Below are 18,797 nucleotides of genomic sequence, written 5' to 3' on the forward strand. Positions count from 1 at the left end.
CCTCACCTCACCCACATCAATACCTGGTTTTATCTGTTAAAAACTTATATACAGATCTTATGGTCAGACGTCCACAATATTTTGTCCACACAAATAAACAAGTAGATTTTTGAGAGAAATTTAGCTATATTTTGGTGTATGCTATTAGCTGAAGAAATGAAATGCTAACGGTGATATAATTTGATTGTTTTTGTGTTTGTTGTTCAAATGTAATTTAGGTTTCAGGCATGTCTGTAAACAAAGCTGTGCTGTTTGAAAAACTCCCTTATATACTTTGTGTCTCAGAAGTGATTAGTGCTACTACTGTACAGCAATGCTAACACCAGGTCTAGGTGCATAGCAGGACAGGGAAAGCTTTGGACAGATGGGTCATAAACAGCATGCACGATCAAACTCGGATTTTTCCACATACTGCGATGCCATTCCAGTAACTCACAGTCACGCTGACCTCCATGCTGAGTTCACTGACCTGGAAAATGGACATTGAGCAGCTAGGCCAATGAGCATACACAGAGAAGTAAGAGAGGATCAGCAGGCTAAAGCCTCAGAAATAAATATCCAGCCAATTACTGGACAGCAATGTGCTCTGAATGCCAGTGAAGTGCAGCAGGGGATATTTATGCCTAACTTAGCGCTCTATCAATGTTACAGTGGATTAGGTCGGACAGCTTTTGTGAACCTTTTGCCTTTTGTGATTAGCAACCAGATGAAGTACATTTCTAACACCCTGCTCTTTATACTCATTGTTTAATCTATTTTATCAAGGCAGTAGGACAGGACAAAAAACGAGCTACAAATCTGTATCTGGTATCTGGAATTTTCCATTATTTCCAATCATTTCTGCCACAATTTTAAGTTCTTAAGTCAAACCTGAAAGGCGATTATCTGATATGTATATGATTAGAGCAGTTCCTTATTCTGGACTTGATTGCATTAGGATGCTTAGTTGGAAGGATTTTTGTTTTTGTTAACTGAATATAATCACTGGAATATATATTCAAAATGAAGCAGGTCCATGGAGCACAAAAGGTTAAAGAAGCTTAAACGTAGGTGAACCAGCTATGCAATATTTCCCTATTGAATAAGCTTGTAAATGTACAATCCCGATGCTGGCCACCTTTCCAGGATGTATTCCCACCTCACACTCAGTCTTTCCAGGTACGAGATGGTATCAAAATGTTAGACTAGCTCTGTTTAAAGAAAGTACTTTATTTGTCGACTTTTACACACTATCACCTTCAATATATAGTCCTCTTGCACAGCAGTGCAGCACTCAACGCATTCCTGCAACTTCTGGAATGTGTCCAGGAAGTAAAAAACAATAAAAAATAGTGTCAAGTACCTTCTGCGATTTGCACTGGATCCCGAATGGTGTCAAAACGACGAGCTTTGAGCTGCTTCTTAATCTTTGGGAAGAGGACAAAGTCCGCAGGAGACAAATCTGGCGAGTAGGGTGGGCGCGGAAGTGAGATTATGTGGATTGTTCTCCGACTATCATCATGCACAAATTGCCGAATAGTTTGGACATTTTTGGGTGATGAGCTCGTTGATGGTCTTCCTAATCTCTTGTCGTCTTCCAGGGATGTTCTTCTGCTCTTGAAGAGCGTGTTCCACTCAAATCATCTCGAACGACTCGTTGCAGCATTGCCGTATGTCAAACGTATGTCATGTCAAATGTCTCTGTGGCGGCTTTGTCGAGTTTCATGCAGAATTTCACCTTTTTGTTCTAACTTGCTGTCCATGATAAAATCACAGACGTGGTAATGCATGTGGTCTGAATAGCACCAGTTAGCATCTTTAAAACTTTTTGATACCACCTCGTATATTCCCACATAAATCCCACATAATAAGGATAAAGGACAACGTAAATGAATATTTCTATGCTATTAATCAAATGGCCTGATTAAAACCATGATTTTAAACATTTGAAGACACTCTAGGTTAATTTTCCAACCTGTCCTCTAGCAAATGATCTTTACTGGTTATAATCCAAGCAAATAATAAATCTGTTTTACTTCATTGCTTTTTTTGTTTGAGAGAACATGGTATTTCCAAATAAATGTTTGTCCTAAAAAAGTGATAAATTCTAGCATTAAGGTTTTTACTTTTAATTACTATTCTTGTGGAGCCCCCATGGCGAGGTTCTATATAAAAAACATAAAACTGGGGATTCCTTATTGTCTAAATCTGTGAAAGCCACTAGACATCCACAGAATTCTCAAGGAACCATCTACTTAAAGTCCAAAGCAAATAGGAAAAAGCTAGATCAATATGTGGGAGCAACTTGCTTAGTCAGGTTTTTAGCTATGTATGGTGGTTGTCAAAAAGTAAAGTCTATTAGAGAAAATTTGTACCAATTGGGCTTGGTAAAGGACTTTCCAAGTTTGGCTTGGTACCTCTCAGACCTCATTCTGAACTTTCATAGTGAAGGCCCGGTTCCTGGCTCTAATGCAGAATCTTGCACTGGGAGTCGTAGTCTGGCAGAGTAAAGAAGACTTGAAAGGTTTCACTGGAAAAAGTTGTAAATCTCCTGCGCTTGGAAGCCAAACTCCTTCATCTGTTACATCACCTACACCGCCAATAAAGCACAGTTTAGAAAAGGCAGTGTGTGTTGGATGTACTTATTTCAGAGCTGTAATTCAGGGTTCCCTGCTGAGTCTGTCCATCATGCAATGTTCTGTCTCTTTTGCAGTTTTATTTCTCTTCCTTGACTTGTGCTAGGATTTGCTCACTTGACTTTTCTTTTTGGGGAAGGTTGTGTGTGTGTTTTAGGTTATTTGGCTAATAAATTGTTTGTAGGCTGCTTAAACCCAGTCTCTTTTGTCTGTGGGTTCCGCCTTTCCTAAGATATAGGTCACTGTAATAATAAGGCGCTCCGTTTCAAACCCTCATGAACACTTATCTTCTAGAAGTCATTTCAGCGGTAATTACACGAGGTAATTTGAGCAGTTAGCATATATTAGAAAGGGGTGCTGTATACACCACAGTGCAGTCCATTAGTAATTTAAACACTTGGAACATTTTAAATGAGAAAATAGCGTTATCCCAAATCATTCACTCCTTCATATTGGTCATGATGGCATCTCAATTTACATACTATAATTTTCACACACTAATTATTTAATACCGAAGGGAAATGACAATAGATATAGCTCAAAGATGACAGAAGCCCAAGAAGAAGCCCTATGCTGGACATTAGCTCAAGAATGAATATCAGAAGCCATGGGCTTGACAACAGAGCCCCCAGACTGAGAATTGATAGCTGGACAAGAAGAAGCTTAACAATGAACAATAAAAGTCCCATATTGAACAAAGGACAGCTATCCAGAACAGAAGGCACTTCGGGATTGACAGAAGAGAAGAAGTACTAACCTTAAAGTGGACAAAGAACATCCAAGGGTGGATTGCAGAAGCCCCAGGATGGACAAAAAAAGCTACCAAGTTGGAAGAAACCCCAGGATGGATAGAAGAAGCTGAAAGGATAAAAGAAGCCCTTTACTAGACAAAAGAAACTTAAGGGTGGATGATGGAAGCCCTGGGCTAATAAATTGGATGGAGACCCTACAGGCAAGATTGGTGAACCTTCAGATTGGACTGAAGATTTAGTTTTCCTAAAATATTCCATTAACAGATTTTCTGCATTTTTAACAATATTTCATTGGAGATTCCCAAAGATATATAAAAGTGATGGTGTACAGTCGTATTGTGGCAGAAGGAAAGTTTTTTTTGGTTACTTGGTTCTTTGAATCTTGTTAAAAAAACTTTTCTTTTTCTTTTTTGTCATATAGATTACATTTTGTTTAGAAATGTAAAAAAAAATTTTTACATTTTTTTAATAAGCAGATCCCCCAACACGTCTACATACACAAATGTATATCAAGTGCATAGCATATAATTGAGTCATGCCATAAAAGAACAAATGACTCGGACCAAAAGACTCATGAGATGAACTACTCACTTCTGTTTCCTGTGTTAAGAACTGTATAGTGTAAGAACGTCTCGGACTAGAAGAGTCAAGAGGTCAACTCTGTTTCCTGTACATAACCTACAGAGATTTCTCATGAATCACATTAAAGACCCGTTCAAAATGAATGACCCATCACCAGTACACTGACTAAACGTGCAAGATGTAGGTTATTGAGTATGTAAGCCTACTTCATGATACTGTCTTTTTTCATTTAGAGAATCCATTTAGATGATTTAGAGGATTTTGGTTTGGTGGCTTGTTGTCCAGCAGACTGAGAAAATGGTGCTAGCTTTAATAGGAATTCATATAACTCTACCCATAAGTGTTCCGAACTTGTCTTAATGGTGAATAAGACCCATGTTTTTAAACATTAAAGAGATCTAAAATCATGAGCAGAATTTACATAAGGTATTGAATCCAGACATTTTCATGGATTTCCATCCTTTAGGATGTTACAATCATATTCTTTTGAGCTCAGGAGAAATGGAGGCTTGGCTGTACTACCTACAAATAGGAGGTGTACCGATCCACAGAGAAGTCGACTTTCATCTCAGAGCCTCGTCTTTTTGCATGACAGAGTGTTGTAACTGTTATTCCTCACCACACCTGACTAACTGTAGTGTAGGATTTGGCTAGTGATCAGATCAGAGACGCACCAGTTACATCACCGCTGTCCGCACGTACAACACTGACACAGGCTATTTTTATTCAAGTTCCATGGCCTTTGGACACCTTGCGAGCAGAGATTAAGTGCAGCCCGTGTTATATAATCATTTTAATTTCCTTTGGCAGAGTCATTTTTCTTTTGCTCTCTTTCCTTCTGACACTCCTGTGCTTAGGATATAGACTCGGTGTCTTAGTTGTGAAAGCTGAGACCACTTTTTGAAGGACATTTTCATGCCTGTCAAACATACCCATTGGGAATTTATTCATTCAATTAATTATTTCATGAATTAATTCAGTTATCAATTGGTTTATGCTACTAAAGGTTGCATGGGATGTGACCCTGTCCTAGGGACACCCTAATCAAAGTGCGTATACAAATTTACATCTAGGGGCAATTTGGGGTAGCCAGGCTGTCCACTGGAATGTTTCTGGGAGTTGGGAGGAGTCTGTTGAACGCCGAAAAAACAGGAAGTAAATTTTAGGACCTTTGGTGAAGCAAAATGTATACTCTACTCTACACTACCCCCTGTACCACAAGGTTTTTACATAGTCTTAAATATTTGTAAAAAGTCTTAAAAAGTCTTACATTTGCATGAATTTAGACATAACTGATTGAACCTCTGGAGGGAACGCTGGCACAAACTGCCGCCGCTGCTCCATGATTGCATTATCTTGTTTGTCGTTTGATGTTTGATTACTGTTGCCTTTCCTGGTCGTTTTAATTAAAATGATCAAAGGATGTTTTTATCCTAAAATGGAATCTCCATTTTTTCACAGCGCTATCCCAGAGTCTGTTTGCAACAATGTGGATTAGCCGACTTGTCATGTCAAGTCGTTTATTTCTATAGCGCTTTTTACAACAGACATTGTCTCAAAGCAGCTTTACAGAATTTAAGAGTTAAGGTAAATGATCTGTATTTATCCCTGATGAGCAGCCATGGCGACTGCGGCAAGGAAAAACTTCATTAGATGTTATGAGGAAGAAACCTTGAGAGGAACCAGACTCAAAAGGGAACCCATCCTCATTTGGGTGATATCAAGAGTGCGATCTTTAAACAATACAGAACACTGGAAAGTCAGAACTAACATGGGTACTCGAAGGTAAGATTATGAGTAATGTCCTTTCTACAGTCTTATACAGTCATTTGAGATTATGGAACCAGGAGCTACTGAGCAACTCATAAAATATCTCAACATCTGGGATCATCATAGATCCAACACCAGTTTCTCCATGCCACTCAAAGAGACCCAAAGTCAAAACTTCACATTTAGTGGGATCCAAATGGCGCTGGTACGTCTCTAGATGGTTCGAAATGTTTGCGGGGTCGGCATCTACTTCTTTAAAGGTCCATAATCCTAAATGAGGTGGGACGTGACTGGAGCTGGAGCAACCTCAGGATGCCTCGGGATGGGTAGAGAAAGAGAAGCAGTGGAGGTAAATTAGCGTAGCTGCTGTTCATTATATTAACAAGCACAAGTTGATAATGTGATTTAATCAGATGTACTGGAGCACAAGGTTATGATATGTGACATGTGTTATGTGTAGGACTCACTAAGAGTGCACTGCCTTGTGCAACCCTAATGGCTGGGGTTGGTTCCCTGCCCGGGAATCGAACCTGTGCCGCAGAAGTGAGATCGCCGCATCCTAACCACTAGACCACCAGGGAATGAGATCACAAGGAGCGTGACGGATTGTAACGCGTTAGAAGACTGGATAGATACATGGGAGCTGAAACCATTTAGTGTTTTGTAAGTAAGTAGCAGTAGTTTGTAGATGATTCGAAACTTAACAGGTAGCCAGTGCAGGGACGATAAGATTGTGGTTATATGATCATATTTTCTTGACCTTGTAAGAACTCTGGCTGCTGCATTCTGGACAAACTGTAGCTTGTTTATTAATGATGTAGGACATACACCTAGTAATGCATTACAATAGTCCAGTCTGGAGGTCATGAACGCATGGATGAGCTTCTCTTCATCAGATAAAGACAACATGTTTCTTAGCTTAGCAATATTTCTAAGGTGAAAGAAGGCCGTTTTTGTAATATGGTTGATATGATTTTCAAAAGACAAGTTGCCGTCTAAAATAACTCACAGGTCTTTTACTGTTGAACTAATAGTTACAGAACATCCTTCTAAATGCAGGTTTAAATGCTGAAGCTTCTGTGTACTGTTTTTTTACAGATGAGCAAAATCTCTGTCTTATCAGAATTTAATAATAGAAAGTTATGAGTCATCCAATCTTTTAATTCTCTAACACACTCAGTTAACTTTCTTTCGGCTTCTCCCGTTAGGGGTCGCCACAGCAGATCCTCCGCACGTTTGATTTGGCACATGTTTTCAGCTGGATGCCCTCTAACACACTCAGTTATTGGAGCCAATTAAGCTGTATCATCTGGTTTTGATGAGATATACAGGGAGTGCAGAATTATTAGGCAAGTTGTATTTTTGAGGATTAATTTTATTTGAGGATTTAATTTGAACAACAACCATGTTCTCAATGAACACAAAAAACTCATTAATATCAAAGCTGAATATTTTTGGAAGTAGTTTTTAGTTTTAGCTATTTTAGGGGGATATCTGTGTGTGCAGGTGACTATTACTGTGCATAATTATTAGGCAACTTAACAAAAAACAAATTTATACCCATTTCAATTATTTATTTTTACCAGTGAAACCAATATAACATCTCAACATTCACAAATATACATGTCTGACATTCAAAAACCAAACAAAAACAAATCAGTGACCAATATAGCCACCTTTCTTTGCAAGGACACTCAAAAGCCTGCCATCCATGGATTCTGTCAGTGTTTTGATCTGTTCACCATCAACATTGCGTGCAGCAGCAACCACAGCCTCCCAGACACTGTTCAGAGGTGTACTGTTTTCCCTCCTTGTAAATCACACATTTGATGATGGACCACAGGTTCTCAATGGGGTTCAGATCAGGTGAACAAGGAGGCCATATCATTAGATTTTCTTCTTTTATACCCTTTCTTGCCAGCCACGCTGTGGAGTACTTGGACGTGTGTGATGGAGCATTGTCCTGCATGAAAATCATGTTTTTCTTGAAGGATGCAGACTTCTTCCTGTACCACTGCTTGAAGAAGGTGTCTTCCAGAAACTGGCAGTAGGACTGGGAGTTCAGCTTGACTCCATCCTCAACCCGAAAAGGCCCCACAAGCTCATCTTTGATGATACCAGCCCAAACCAGTACTCCACCTCCACCTTGCTGGCGTCTGAGTCGGACTGGAGCTCTCTGCCCTTTACCAATCCAGCCACGGGCCCATCCATCTGGCCCATCAAGACTCACTCTCATTTCATCAGTCCATAAAACCTTAGAAAAATCAGTCTTGAGATATTTCTTGGCCCAGTCTTGACGTTTCAGCTTGTGTGTCTTGTTCAGTGGTGGTCGACTTTCTGCCTTTCTTACCTTGGCCATGTCTCTGAGTATTGCACACCTTGTGCTTTTGGGCACTCAGTGATGTTGCAGCTCTGAAATATGGCCAAACTGGTGGCAAGTGGCATCTTGGCGGCTGCACGCTTGACTTTTCTCAGTTCACGGGCAGTTATTTTGCGCCTTGGTTTTTCCACACGCTTCTTGCGACCCTGTTGACTATTTTGAATGAAACGCTTGATTGTTCGATGATCACGCTTCAGAAGCTTGGCTATTTTAAGACTGCTGCATCCCTCTGCAATATATCTCACTATTTTTGACTTTTCTGAGCCTGTCAAGTCCTTCTTTTGACCCATTTTGCCAAAGGAAAGGAAGTTGCCTAATAATTATGCACACCTGATATAGGGTGTTGATGTCATTAGACCACACCCCTTCTCATTACAGAGATGCACATCACCTAATATGCTTAATTGGTAGTAGGCTTTCCAGCCTATACAGCTTGGAGTAAGACAACATGCATAACGAGGATGATGTGGTCAAAATACTCATTTGCCTAATAATTCTGCACTCCCTGTATAGTTGGGTATAATCAGCAACAGTGGATGCTAATATTATGCCTTCAAATAATATTTCCCAAGGGAAGCATGTATGTTGTGAAAAGCAGGGGTCCTAGAACTGAACCTTGTGGCACCCCATAATTTACTTGCATTAACCTGGATAGCTCCCCATTTAAATCTACAAAATGGTAACTATCAGACAGGTAGGATTTAAACCAGCTTAATGCCTCTCCCTTAATGCCGATGTAATTTTGTGATCAATCTAGGAGAAGATCATGATCTATTGTGTCGAATGCAGCACTATAATCCACTAGGGGTGGCACGGTACATGGAAAAATACCCGAACCGTTCGGGTCGCTTGTCTCGGTTCGGTTCGTGTGTGCGTCGCACGGTTCGACGCATGCGCAATGTAGCCCCGTGCTCAGTTTTGCCTCAGACAGTTTTGCATGAACATGCATATAGACAGTAAAAGTTGAGTAAGGAGTGCTGCAGAAATGGCAAGTGGAGGAGATAATGAAGGCTGCCCGGAGTTGGCGGACGCGCCCGCGTCGTTCAAATCCGGTGCGTTTTTCATGTTACTTACGATGACAACGGAAATATAACAGTAGATAGAACTGCGTCTGTGTGCAAGCATTGTGCAAAATGCATTCAATATGCTAATGGCAACACTTCTAATATAACAGTTTATTTGAGAAGATATCACGCCAATGTGTCGATACAAACAGCACAAACAGGAGAGAGCCGGTTAGGAAACAACTTCTACTGTCCGCAGCATTTAAGCAACCTCTCAGTGATCAGTCGGACAGGGCAATAGCCATAACTAAAGCATTGGGGATGTTTATAGCAAAAGATATGCAACCGTGCAGCGTGATTGAGTGTGAAGGATTTCGTCAGCTGATGAATGTACTCGAGCCGCGGTTTAATATTCCCTCTCGCCGACACTTTTTTTTTTTGCCAAATAAACGAAAAGCATGTCATCATCAATGTCTTCTCTCCTTCTGTATCAAAATCTCACCTAGCTTTTACTCAGAGATGGTCCCAATAACGTGATTAATAAAGCTAATAAGCTATATATCAAATGCTGGAGGAAATTTCTGGAGTGTTGAAGATAAAAGGAAAAATAACAAGAACCGTACAGAACCGAAAACCGTGACCCGAAAACCGTGATACGAACCGAACCGTGGGTTTTGTGAACCGTGCCACCCCTATAATCCACTATAATCATGTGGATTATACTTTATTCTAATTACTATCCCGTGACATTGATACTTCAATATACCGCATTTCATTGCGAATCCATGTAACTGAACCACCGCTGACCCTTTAATCTCACCAGGACATTATTTACTATCCTCGGCAGAAATACGTTCATCGTGTGTCATAACGGAATTATATCTATGATGACACGGGTCCAATACGGTCGTTCTGGTCATCTACTCCATGCCCAACAAAGAAGTCATTACGGACTGCTGACAACAATGTGCTTGCCAATTTAGCCAGGACATCAAACCCGGTATGACATCTTACTTTTGGTCTATTCAATATTCGCTCATTAACAAACAAAAGGACCCCCTTATTTATGATTTTTCCTCTGTCTGACTGAAACATGGCTTAACAACTTCAAGACTTTTTGCAGCTTAATCAATCTGTCCCTCCCGGCTTTGCTTACACCTGCCTACCCCGTGCATCTGGCCGAGGAGGAGGACATGCAATACTTTACAATGAAAAGTGGAACGTAACTCCTGTCACCGTGCCTCTGTATGATTCATTTAAGTCCACTGTTCTACTAATTAACGGGCCTTTTCCTACTGTTGTAGCCACTGTTTATCGTCCACCCAGGAGAAATACTAGTTTTTTAAATGATTTTTTAAATGAAGTTCTACATCCTGCAATGTAATCATATCGGGTGACTAATATACAAATAGTTAATGTCAACAAAACTCTCACCAAGGATTTAATCTCATGCCTTGATAGTTTTGGAATACAACAATAAGTGGATTTTCCAAATCATTGTAAAGGTCATATTCTTGATGCTTTTGCTGCTCTGGTGTAACTCCTTCCAATTGTCTTGCTCTGGACCTGCCCATGTCAGATCACAAGCTAATGTCTTTCAATGTTAACTTAATAGTTGCAAAAAATAACACGGGTCATTCCATTTTAATTCTTGATGTCTTTTCTACTCCGGATGATTTGGGCTCTCATTATAACGATGGACTACACAGTTTGCTTGATACAATTGCTCCTTTAAGAACTCGAACTGTCTATTTTACTCATTCTGAGCCTTTGGTTACCCCAGAACTGAGACGAAGGGACTGCGCCTGGAACGTTTATGCATTAAAACTGGTCTTACTGTTCATAAAGATTTATATGTAGATCACATGCTCGATTAAATGCTTTTTTAACTGCTAAATCTGACTATAACTACTATAATTGGGCCGGATGCAGGGAACAGGAGATCTTTGTTTTATATAGTAAATAATATCCATTGGCCTCCTGAAACCATTCCTTCTCATCTATATTTTAGTGATTTATGCAATAAATTCATGACCTTTTTTTATAATAGAATTTACACTATTGATCTACAATCGACTCCTCAAAATAATATAGCATTTGATCTGTTTTATCTGCCTTCCCATGATTCTTTTCTGCTTTTATTTGATAGTTTTGAACCTCCAACTGTTGTATGAAATATCAGGTTCTTTATCAGCTACACTGGGCAATTTTTTTTATAGAGTACAAGATTTTGCTTCTTACTTTCAAAGCATTCATAATCTTGCACCTTCATACATCTTTGACTTTCTTCATACACCCCAAAGCGCACTCTCAGATCTTCCTCATCTGTTTCCCTTACTGTATCTTCTTCCGTTTTAGTCACTATAGGGTTTAGGGCATTTAGCAGGCTGTTCCTCATCTTTGCAATTCCTTACACAATAAATTCGAGATTGTGACTGTCTGACCACTTTTAAATCATGCTTCAAAACTCATCTGTTCAGATTAGCCTTTTCTGATTAATTTGAACATAAATACCTGTTTGTTGTTTGATTTTATGATTTCACTCTACGGTACAATGTCCTACTGTACGAGTGTTTTAAAAGGCGTCTTTAAATAAAATGTATTATTATTATTATTATTATTATTATTATTATTATTATTATTATTATTACATTTGCTGCTCTAGGTTTTAAATCATTTACATTTCTTAATTTTTTCTTAAATAATCTTAATTTTCAGATGTCCTTGTAATGAATGTAAACTTTTAGCGCTCATTGAAATGCTCATGCATTGAGTTTGTTTCAATGTTGTTGGTTTTTTTTTAGTCTAAATATAATTCACTGTATTACAACTACAAATGAGACCAACAAGCAACAGCCAATCAGCTTTTGGTTATTGGCGTGTATCTCTCTCGGATTATACCAGTAAAACAGATTTAATTTTTCAGCTATGGGGAAGTGCAAGATTAGTGATACTTACAAATGTAAAAAACATTTAGGGCTTTATTAAGGAGGGTTGCTAACAACATATATATTTTGGTGATATAGGTCTTTAGTTTAATTATTAATGGTCTTAAAAAGTCTTAAATTTGACTTGGTGAAACCTGCAGAAACCCTTATACCAGCATGACTTTAATTGATCCATTTATATATCCATTGAGGCTGATTCTGTGAGGGCCGGATTTTGTGACTACAGAATATTATGGCGATTTTATTATGATTTTAAATGTATTTATTATGCCTCCTAATGCTAGATTAGTTTGGTATTTTGTTGTATAATGTCAGTCAAATTGGTAACCTTTCAAGAGAAAAATAATCCTATTAAAAGAGCATTATTACTATCAGTTATAATGACTTTCTTTTATATTTATTGCTGTTGAAAATGAACCATTTACTTACTTATGCTTATGCATATGGTTGGCGGGTGAATCTAACTAATAATTAGGCTCCATTAAGAACTAAGAGAATTTTTTATTTTGAAAGCCAACCTTTATTATCAAATACAGAACTGGTGTGAGTAAAACATGTTTAAAATTAAAATCAGAGGGCCGTTACAAATGCGGGAACCCAGCCATATGTGGTTCTTTCCCAAACTTATTGCAAAGCTGAAGGCACATTATTGTATTGGACATCTTTGGATGCAGTAGCATGAAATTTCCCCTTGAACTAGGAAACCCAAACTTGTTCCAGCATGACACGTGCACAAAGCCAACTTAATGAAGATATGCTTTACATGGTTTGGAGTGGAAGATCTCCTGTTATAGAGTTTGACCTCAACCCTATTGAACACCTTTGGGACGAATGTGAACGCTAACTGCACCCCAGACCCCCTCACCTCAGTACCTGACTTTACTAACACTCTTGCATCTGAATAAACACAAATCTCTATAAGCACATTGGATTGATTGTGAAATGCAATCCTCAAAAAGCACTTATGACCAGGTGTCCGCAAACTTTTGCCAATAAAGTGTATGTACACCTTTTAAATAAAGGCCTATTTGTTTTGGAAACCCGTAACTTAGAAGCATTTCATTGGAGGCTAGTCAGTATCCGTGTCATGACCTAGCCATGCAAACAAACGAGACAGCTCATCGAAGTTCTTGTCTTATTTATGATTTCGACAGATGGTGAAAGAGCATTTCTTGTGTGTCACATTACTGAAGCAGTCTAAAAGCCTGCCTGTTTAGAACATTGCAGAACAAACACCTTCTCTTGCCCTCCATTGCAGTGGTCCTGCCTCGTTCCAACAGCTTGTGTGTTCAACCGAGCGCAACCGTTTACAATCCCAGCTGTGCAGCAGATAAACACTAGCTGTCACACTCTGAAAACTTTCAAAGTCGCTGCACGCACACACAAACACACACACACACACACACACACGTACACTTTGAATCTGTGGCACTGCACACGCATGTCCAACAGGAGAAAACCTTTTTTTTCTAGACTGGAGTGCCTCGATGAAACCTCTGACCTTGAGTCACTAATGCTTTTATGGCTTACAAACAGTACTTGCTAAAGGAAGTAAGGGGGTCATTTTGTCAGAACCAAAAGCCCATGCTGAGTGGAATGGGATGAATAATTGAGATATGCATTCTGTACTTGGGGCTGTAAAGGGGAAATTCTTGCCATGGTCTAATTGATGGATATGAGGGTTATAAATTGTTAATATAGGGCTTTTAATCGCTTTGGTCCAGGTCACTGTCCTGAAAGGCAGCAGAAAGAGATGAGAAGGGACAAAATGAGCGAACAAGACTGATAGAGTGCAAGAATGAATGACTAAGACAGAGGCAGACAGGAGAGAGTTAGCAAGAGCCAGAAACCGTCCATCATGCACTAATAGATTAGCCTTTTTCTTTAACCTTCAAGGTCGAACCGTAGTTTGAATAAAACCCTGAGCCAAATATTACGTCTGTTCCCCTCTAGACGTTTGGAAGTTCCACTGCTTTTGATGGATTCTCCAATGTGTTGATGTTTCTCATGAGCAGAATTCTTTCATCACATAAACTAAGTATCCACCATGTCAGCATCTGCTAGACATCGATCATTTCTATAGACTGGGGTTCTAAAGTGAATCCGAGCTTATTTGTACAATAGCATCATGGCTCGCTTTGTAAAGCAATACTGTTGAAGATGATATTTACCCAGTGCTACTGCAAAAAAACTGACCGGCCATGCATATTTTGGAATGCAGCAGAATTTAATCTTAGTGGAATAGAACCGAGCAGAACGTGTGTGACGTGAGGGAAACCCAAGCTTTTGCTGTGATAGAAGGGTGTTTGTAAAAGGCTCTGGGCAGATGTGTCCCAAGGTCCACGAGCGCTTTAGTGGAAATGATTTGCCTCCCCTGAATTTCAGAGGTCATTTTGCTTATGGATCGTCTGGAAAGAATCTGTTCATGTGCCAGTTTTACACAAAAAATTAATCCACTCTCCTCAATGGGACTCACAAATTATTGGCAGGCCGCCATTAGTTTGTTGATAGATCACTGTTAGTTTAAACTCCTGCACTACAAAAACTCCTCATCTAATCAAGACTTACAATCGTATTTCTTATTTTAAGACTTAAATACTATGCAAGAGCAGATCGTGTAAGATTATTATGATTGTTTTAAGATTATTTATCTATCCCTTTTTTTTCTTCCATAGTTAGTAAAGCTTATAGTTATTCTACCTGCAAATTAAGCTTAATTACCACTAATTATCATTTGAGGCTTTGTATATTTTAAGACTTTATTTTAGTTTTAATAACCAGTGGTAAACAAAGTACACAAACCATGTATGGTAGTTGAGTAAAAGTAGAGCTACAGTAGGTAAAATATGATTCTAGAAAAGTAAAAGTGTCCCTTTAAACTTTTACTTGAGTAAAAGTACAAAACTAATTGCCTTCATATGTACTTAAGTATCCAAAATACTATTTTTATTATGACTATAATGTTCCTATTATAATCTTTTCACAAGACACAAGACACTTTACTTAATCAACTTATTTCCTTAAGACTCTAATGTGACTCTCAGCACACTGATCTATTAATAGAATGATATTAATAAGTCAAACACTGATTGATATCTATTAAAATTATCATTAACTCAAAACCTTAATTTCAACAGCTTAATTTTAAAGGTCACATGTGTTGTGGCGAGTTCGAGTCTGGAGATTCTTCCATCATTTATTCCTCTCTAAATGTTCTGCTTGTTGTTGAACTGATGCTGAACTGTATGTTAGTGATAAGTAGATACACTAAGCGACAATCAAAAAAAAATTGGTATTGACCACTGCTTTTTTTTTACTTTACTGTCTAAATGTAAGAAATAAATGCATGATTTCACAAAATACAGAATAGAAGCAAGTCAAAATATCCTTAAGATTCCTTGCACTTTTAAACATAAGAATGACAATGGCACTTAGTAAAAAATAGAATCACTTATTTGTAAATGGAAAGGCTAATACATACTATATATTATGCAAAAGCAGAGTAACATGAAGTGGTTTGAGTTGGCATCAAACGGTTTCTGACTCTTTCTCTCTCCTCTCTCTAGAGACCTGATGCCCAAGACCCTGGATTGTCAGATCACCATGGAGAAGACGCCCAGCTACTTTGTGACTCGTGAAGCTCCAGCTCGAATCTACTCAATGTCACGTTCCACCAAACTCATCGTGGTGGTGAGGGATCCGGTCACCCGGGCCATTTTAGACTACACACAGACACTGTCCAAAAAGCCAGACATTCCCTCATTTGAGAACCTGACTTTTAAAAACAGGACTACAGGCCTAATCGACACCTCATGGAGCGCCATCCAGTTTGGCATCTACGCCAAGCACCTGGACAACTGGCTCCAGTATTTCCCCATGCGTCAGATCCTGTTTGTAAGCGGCGAGCGGTTGATCAGTGACCCAGCCGGAGAGCTCGGCCGTGTGCAGGATTTTCTGGGCCTCAAGAGGATCATTACAGACAAACACTTTTATTTCAACCAGACCAAGGGCTTTCCATGCCTGAAGAAGGCTGAAGGAAGCAGCAAGCCTCACTGCCTGGGCAAAACCAAAGGCCGAACACACCATAACATTGACCCTGAGGTGGTGCAGAGGTTTCGGGACTTCTACCGGCCCTTTAATATTAAGTTCTACCAGATGACTGGAATGATATTTGGCTGGGACGACTGACTTTATACTTTAGACGGACCATACATTATGATTGCTTGCAGTTCCAATCAGTACAAGAAATACACCAATATAGACATGAAGTTGAGTTGACCCGTGCAACACTGTGATTCCAGAGGTGAACACAGAGTCTTAACCAATAATTCATCGTTGCCCCTTATACTATTGGGCGAAAATTCTCCTGGGGTAAATATTAGTCATTTAAAAACATGTAAAAGCTTTGTGTTTTGACCAGTTTCTATAATGCATGTAAGAGGGCAACAAGGTGGGGGAAAAACGTTCCGTTGTTTTACATAAAAAGAATGTGGAGGATTTGGTTAGATCTCTACTTTAGGTTAGGATTTACAGTAGCAATAAGGAAATTCTTGTCTTTTAAGGAATTGTTATAATTATTAAACAGACACTGCAGGAAATTTAGTTTATTCAGAAGAAAAAACAGACAGACATTGAGAAAATTGCCTCTAGGGTGCAGTCTGAAATAGTGACCAGTGGTCGACTCCGAGGATATCGATGGTTGCAACTGCACACTATTCGAAGAGGAGATGTTGTTTCTCAAAAGGACTTGAGCAACAATGACCTAAAGGAGTTAAGCGAACATTATTCTCTTATTGCTACGGTTTTATTCTCAGAATTTAGACTTTATTCTCATACGCTTTTTTCTCAAAATATTAGGTTTTGCTGCAACAGGGTAAAAAGGGACCTTTAGAACACTTGAGAATTGATAATCGATAAATAATCTACATTTAATCAATAATCAAGCTATACAGGTGGTCTGGGTCAATAGAATATCCAGTGAACAGAACATGAGGGTTAAGTGTACATCATTGATCTCATCCGCAAAATTCTTTATTATTTATGTCCAGTCCAGATTATCCATATTTATTATTTAGAGTGCCGGAGATGTCGTTTACCATATATTTACTTCCATGGTTTTCATCTTAAGTCTTCAAAAGCCCCTGCTCACCACACATTGAAGTTCTCCTTGAGCACAACACCTACACTATATTTCCAAAAGTATTGGGTCACCTGGTCATAAGTACGATGTGTGATTTATATGCATCGCATTCCACATTTAGTTCCAATTTGCTCTTATAATTCCCTCCACTCTTCTGGGAAGATGTTCCACTAGATTATGGAGTGTGTTTATAGATATTTGTGTTCATTAGCCACAAGAGTATGACGAAAGTCAGGTACTGATGTAGGTGAGGAGACCTGGGGTGCAGCCAGCGTTCAAATTCATCCCAAAGGTGTTCAGTAGGGATGAGATCAGAGCTCTATAGCAGGCCACTCAAGATCTTTCTCTCCAAAACATGTAAACAAGATCTTCAAGGAGCTCACTTTGTGCACAGGGGCATTGCCATGCTGGAACAGGTTTGGGTTTCCAAGTTCAAGTGAATTCAAAATTGTATTTAGCACATCTAAAGACGTCCTGTACAATTGAGTGCCTCCAGTTTTGTGGTAACAGTTTGGAAAAGAAACACATATAGCAGGAAAGGCCAGGTGACCCAATACTTTTGGAAATATAGTGTATTGTGGCTCAATACAAAGTAACAGGAAGGTTGTAGCTTAGTGGTTAAGGCATTAGACTTTGTATCTGAAGGTAGTGAGTTCAAATCTCAGTCACACAAAGCTGTTATTCCTGGGGCCCTAAACAAGGTCCTTAACCCCATAGCTGCTCAGCTGTATGAGATCCATGTAAGTCCCCTTGGATTTATGGAGATTTGGTAGCTTAGTGGTTAAGGCATTAGACTTTGTATCTGAGGTTTGTGAGTTCAAATCCCAGGCAAGTCCCTTAACCCCATAGCTGCTCAGTTGTATAAATGAGATAAATGTAAGTTGCTCTGGTTCAAGCTGTTTGCTATTTACCATAAATGTTACCACTTTGTATTAGTGAATCTTATGGGAGAAAACCAGAGAACCCCAAGGGAAACCCACACAGACATCTCCAATCCCAGATTAAGAAGTTAAGAAAGGCAACCCTTCTCAAGCATATAATTTGCTCTAATGCACTTTAACATCACAAAGTTATGACGTTTTCCCACTTCTGTAGAACTATGCTTCATTTCCCATAAAGGGTTATGATCTGTGAAGCATCTAATGATGCATCGTCCAATTTTGCATTCATTTTATTAAGCTGCCTGTAAAGCTTTGCATTACAAATAGATCACAAATAAAAATTATTTTGGAATATATTTATTCAAAAAAAGGATGTAACCCCTTAAAGTAGTATAATATAGATATTTTTTAAATAATTGTTACCGAGATTGCAGCTTTTTTGAGTTTTCAGTGCAGAATGTTTGTATTTCATTTTTTAACACCTTTTTTTCTAACCTGAATATGAATTCTGTATAATTTTGCGTTCCAGATATTAGTTTTTCTCATTTGTACACTTCATACTGTTTTTCTCATTTCACAGTTGTGCAGATTCTGAGTTATTTGATTTTAATGCCAATGATTGAGTCTCAGGTGCTCAGACATGGTCTGTGTGTGTGTGTGTGTGTGTGTGTGTGTGTGTGTGTGTGTGTGTGTGTGTGTGTTTTGATAATGTTGAACATGGTCTC

General features: G+C 38.9%; 1 protein-coding gene across 1 annotated transcript in view; it reads left to right on the top strand.

Annotated features, from left to right (window-relative positions):
* Window positions 1-17,298, top strand: part of LOC124389405 (heparan sulfate glucosamine 3-O-sulfotransferase 3A1-like) — a 56,019-nt gene extending 38,721 nt beyond the window's left edge. Inside the window, exon 2 of the mRNA XM_046854843.1 lies at window positions 15,618-17,298. Within this exon, the coding sequence (XP_046710799.1) occupies window positions 15,618-16,239 (622 nt within the window). The 3' untranslated portion in view covers window positions 16,240-17,298. The remainder of the gene's footprint in view (window positions 1-15,617) is intronic.
* Window positions 17,299-18,797: the final 1,499 nt, after the last annotated feature.

This window comes from Silurus meridionalis, chromosome 7, assembly GCF_014805685.1.
Source record: "Silurus meridionalis isolate SWU-2019-XX chromosome 7, ASM1480568v1, whole genome shotgun sequence".
Taxonomy (NCBI): domain Eukaryota; kingdom Metazoa; phylum Chordata; class Actinopteri; order Siluriformes; family Siluridae; genus Silurus; species Silurus meridionalis.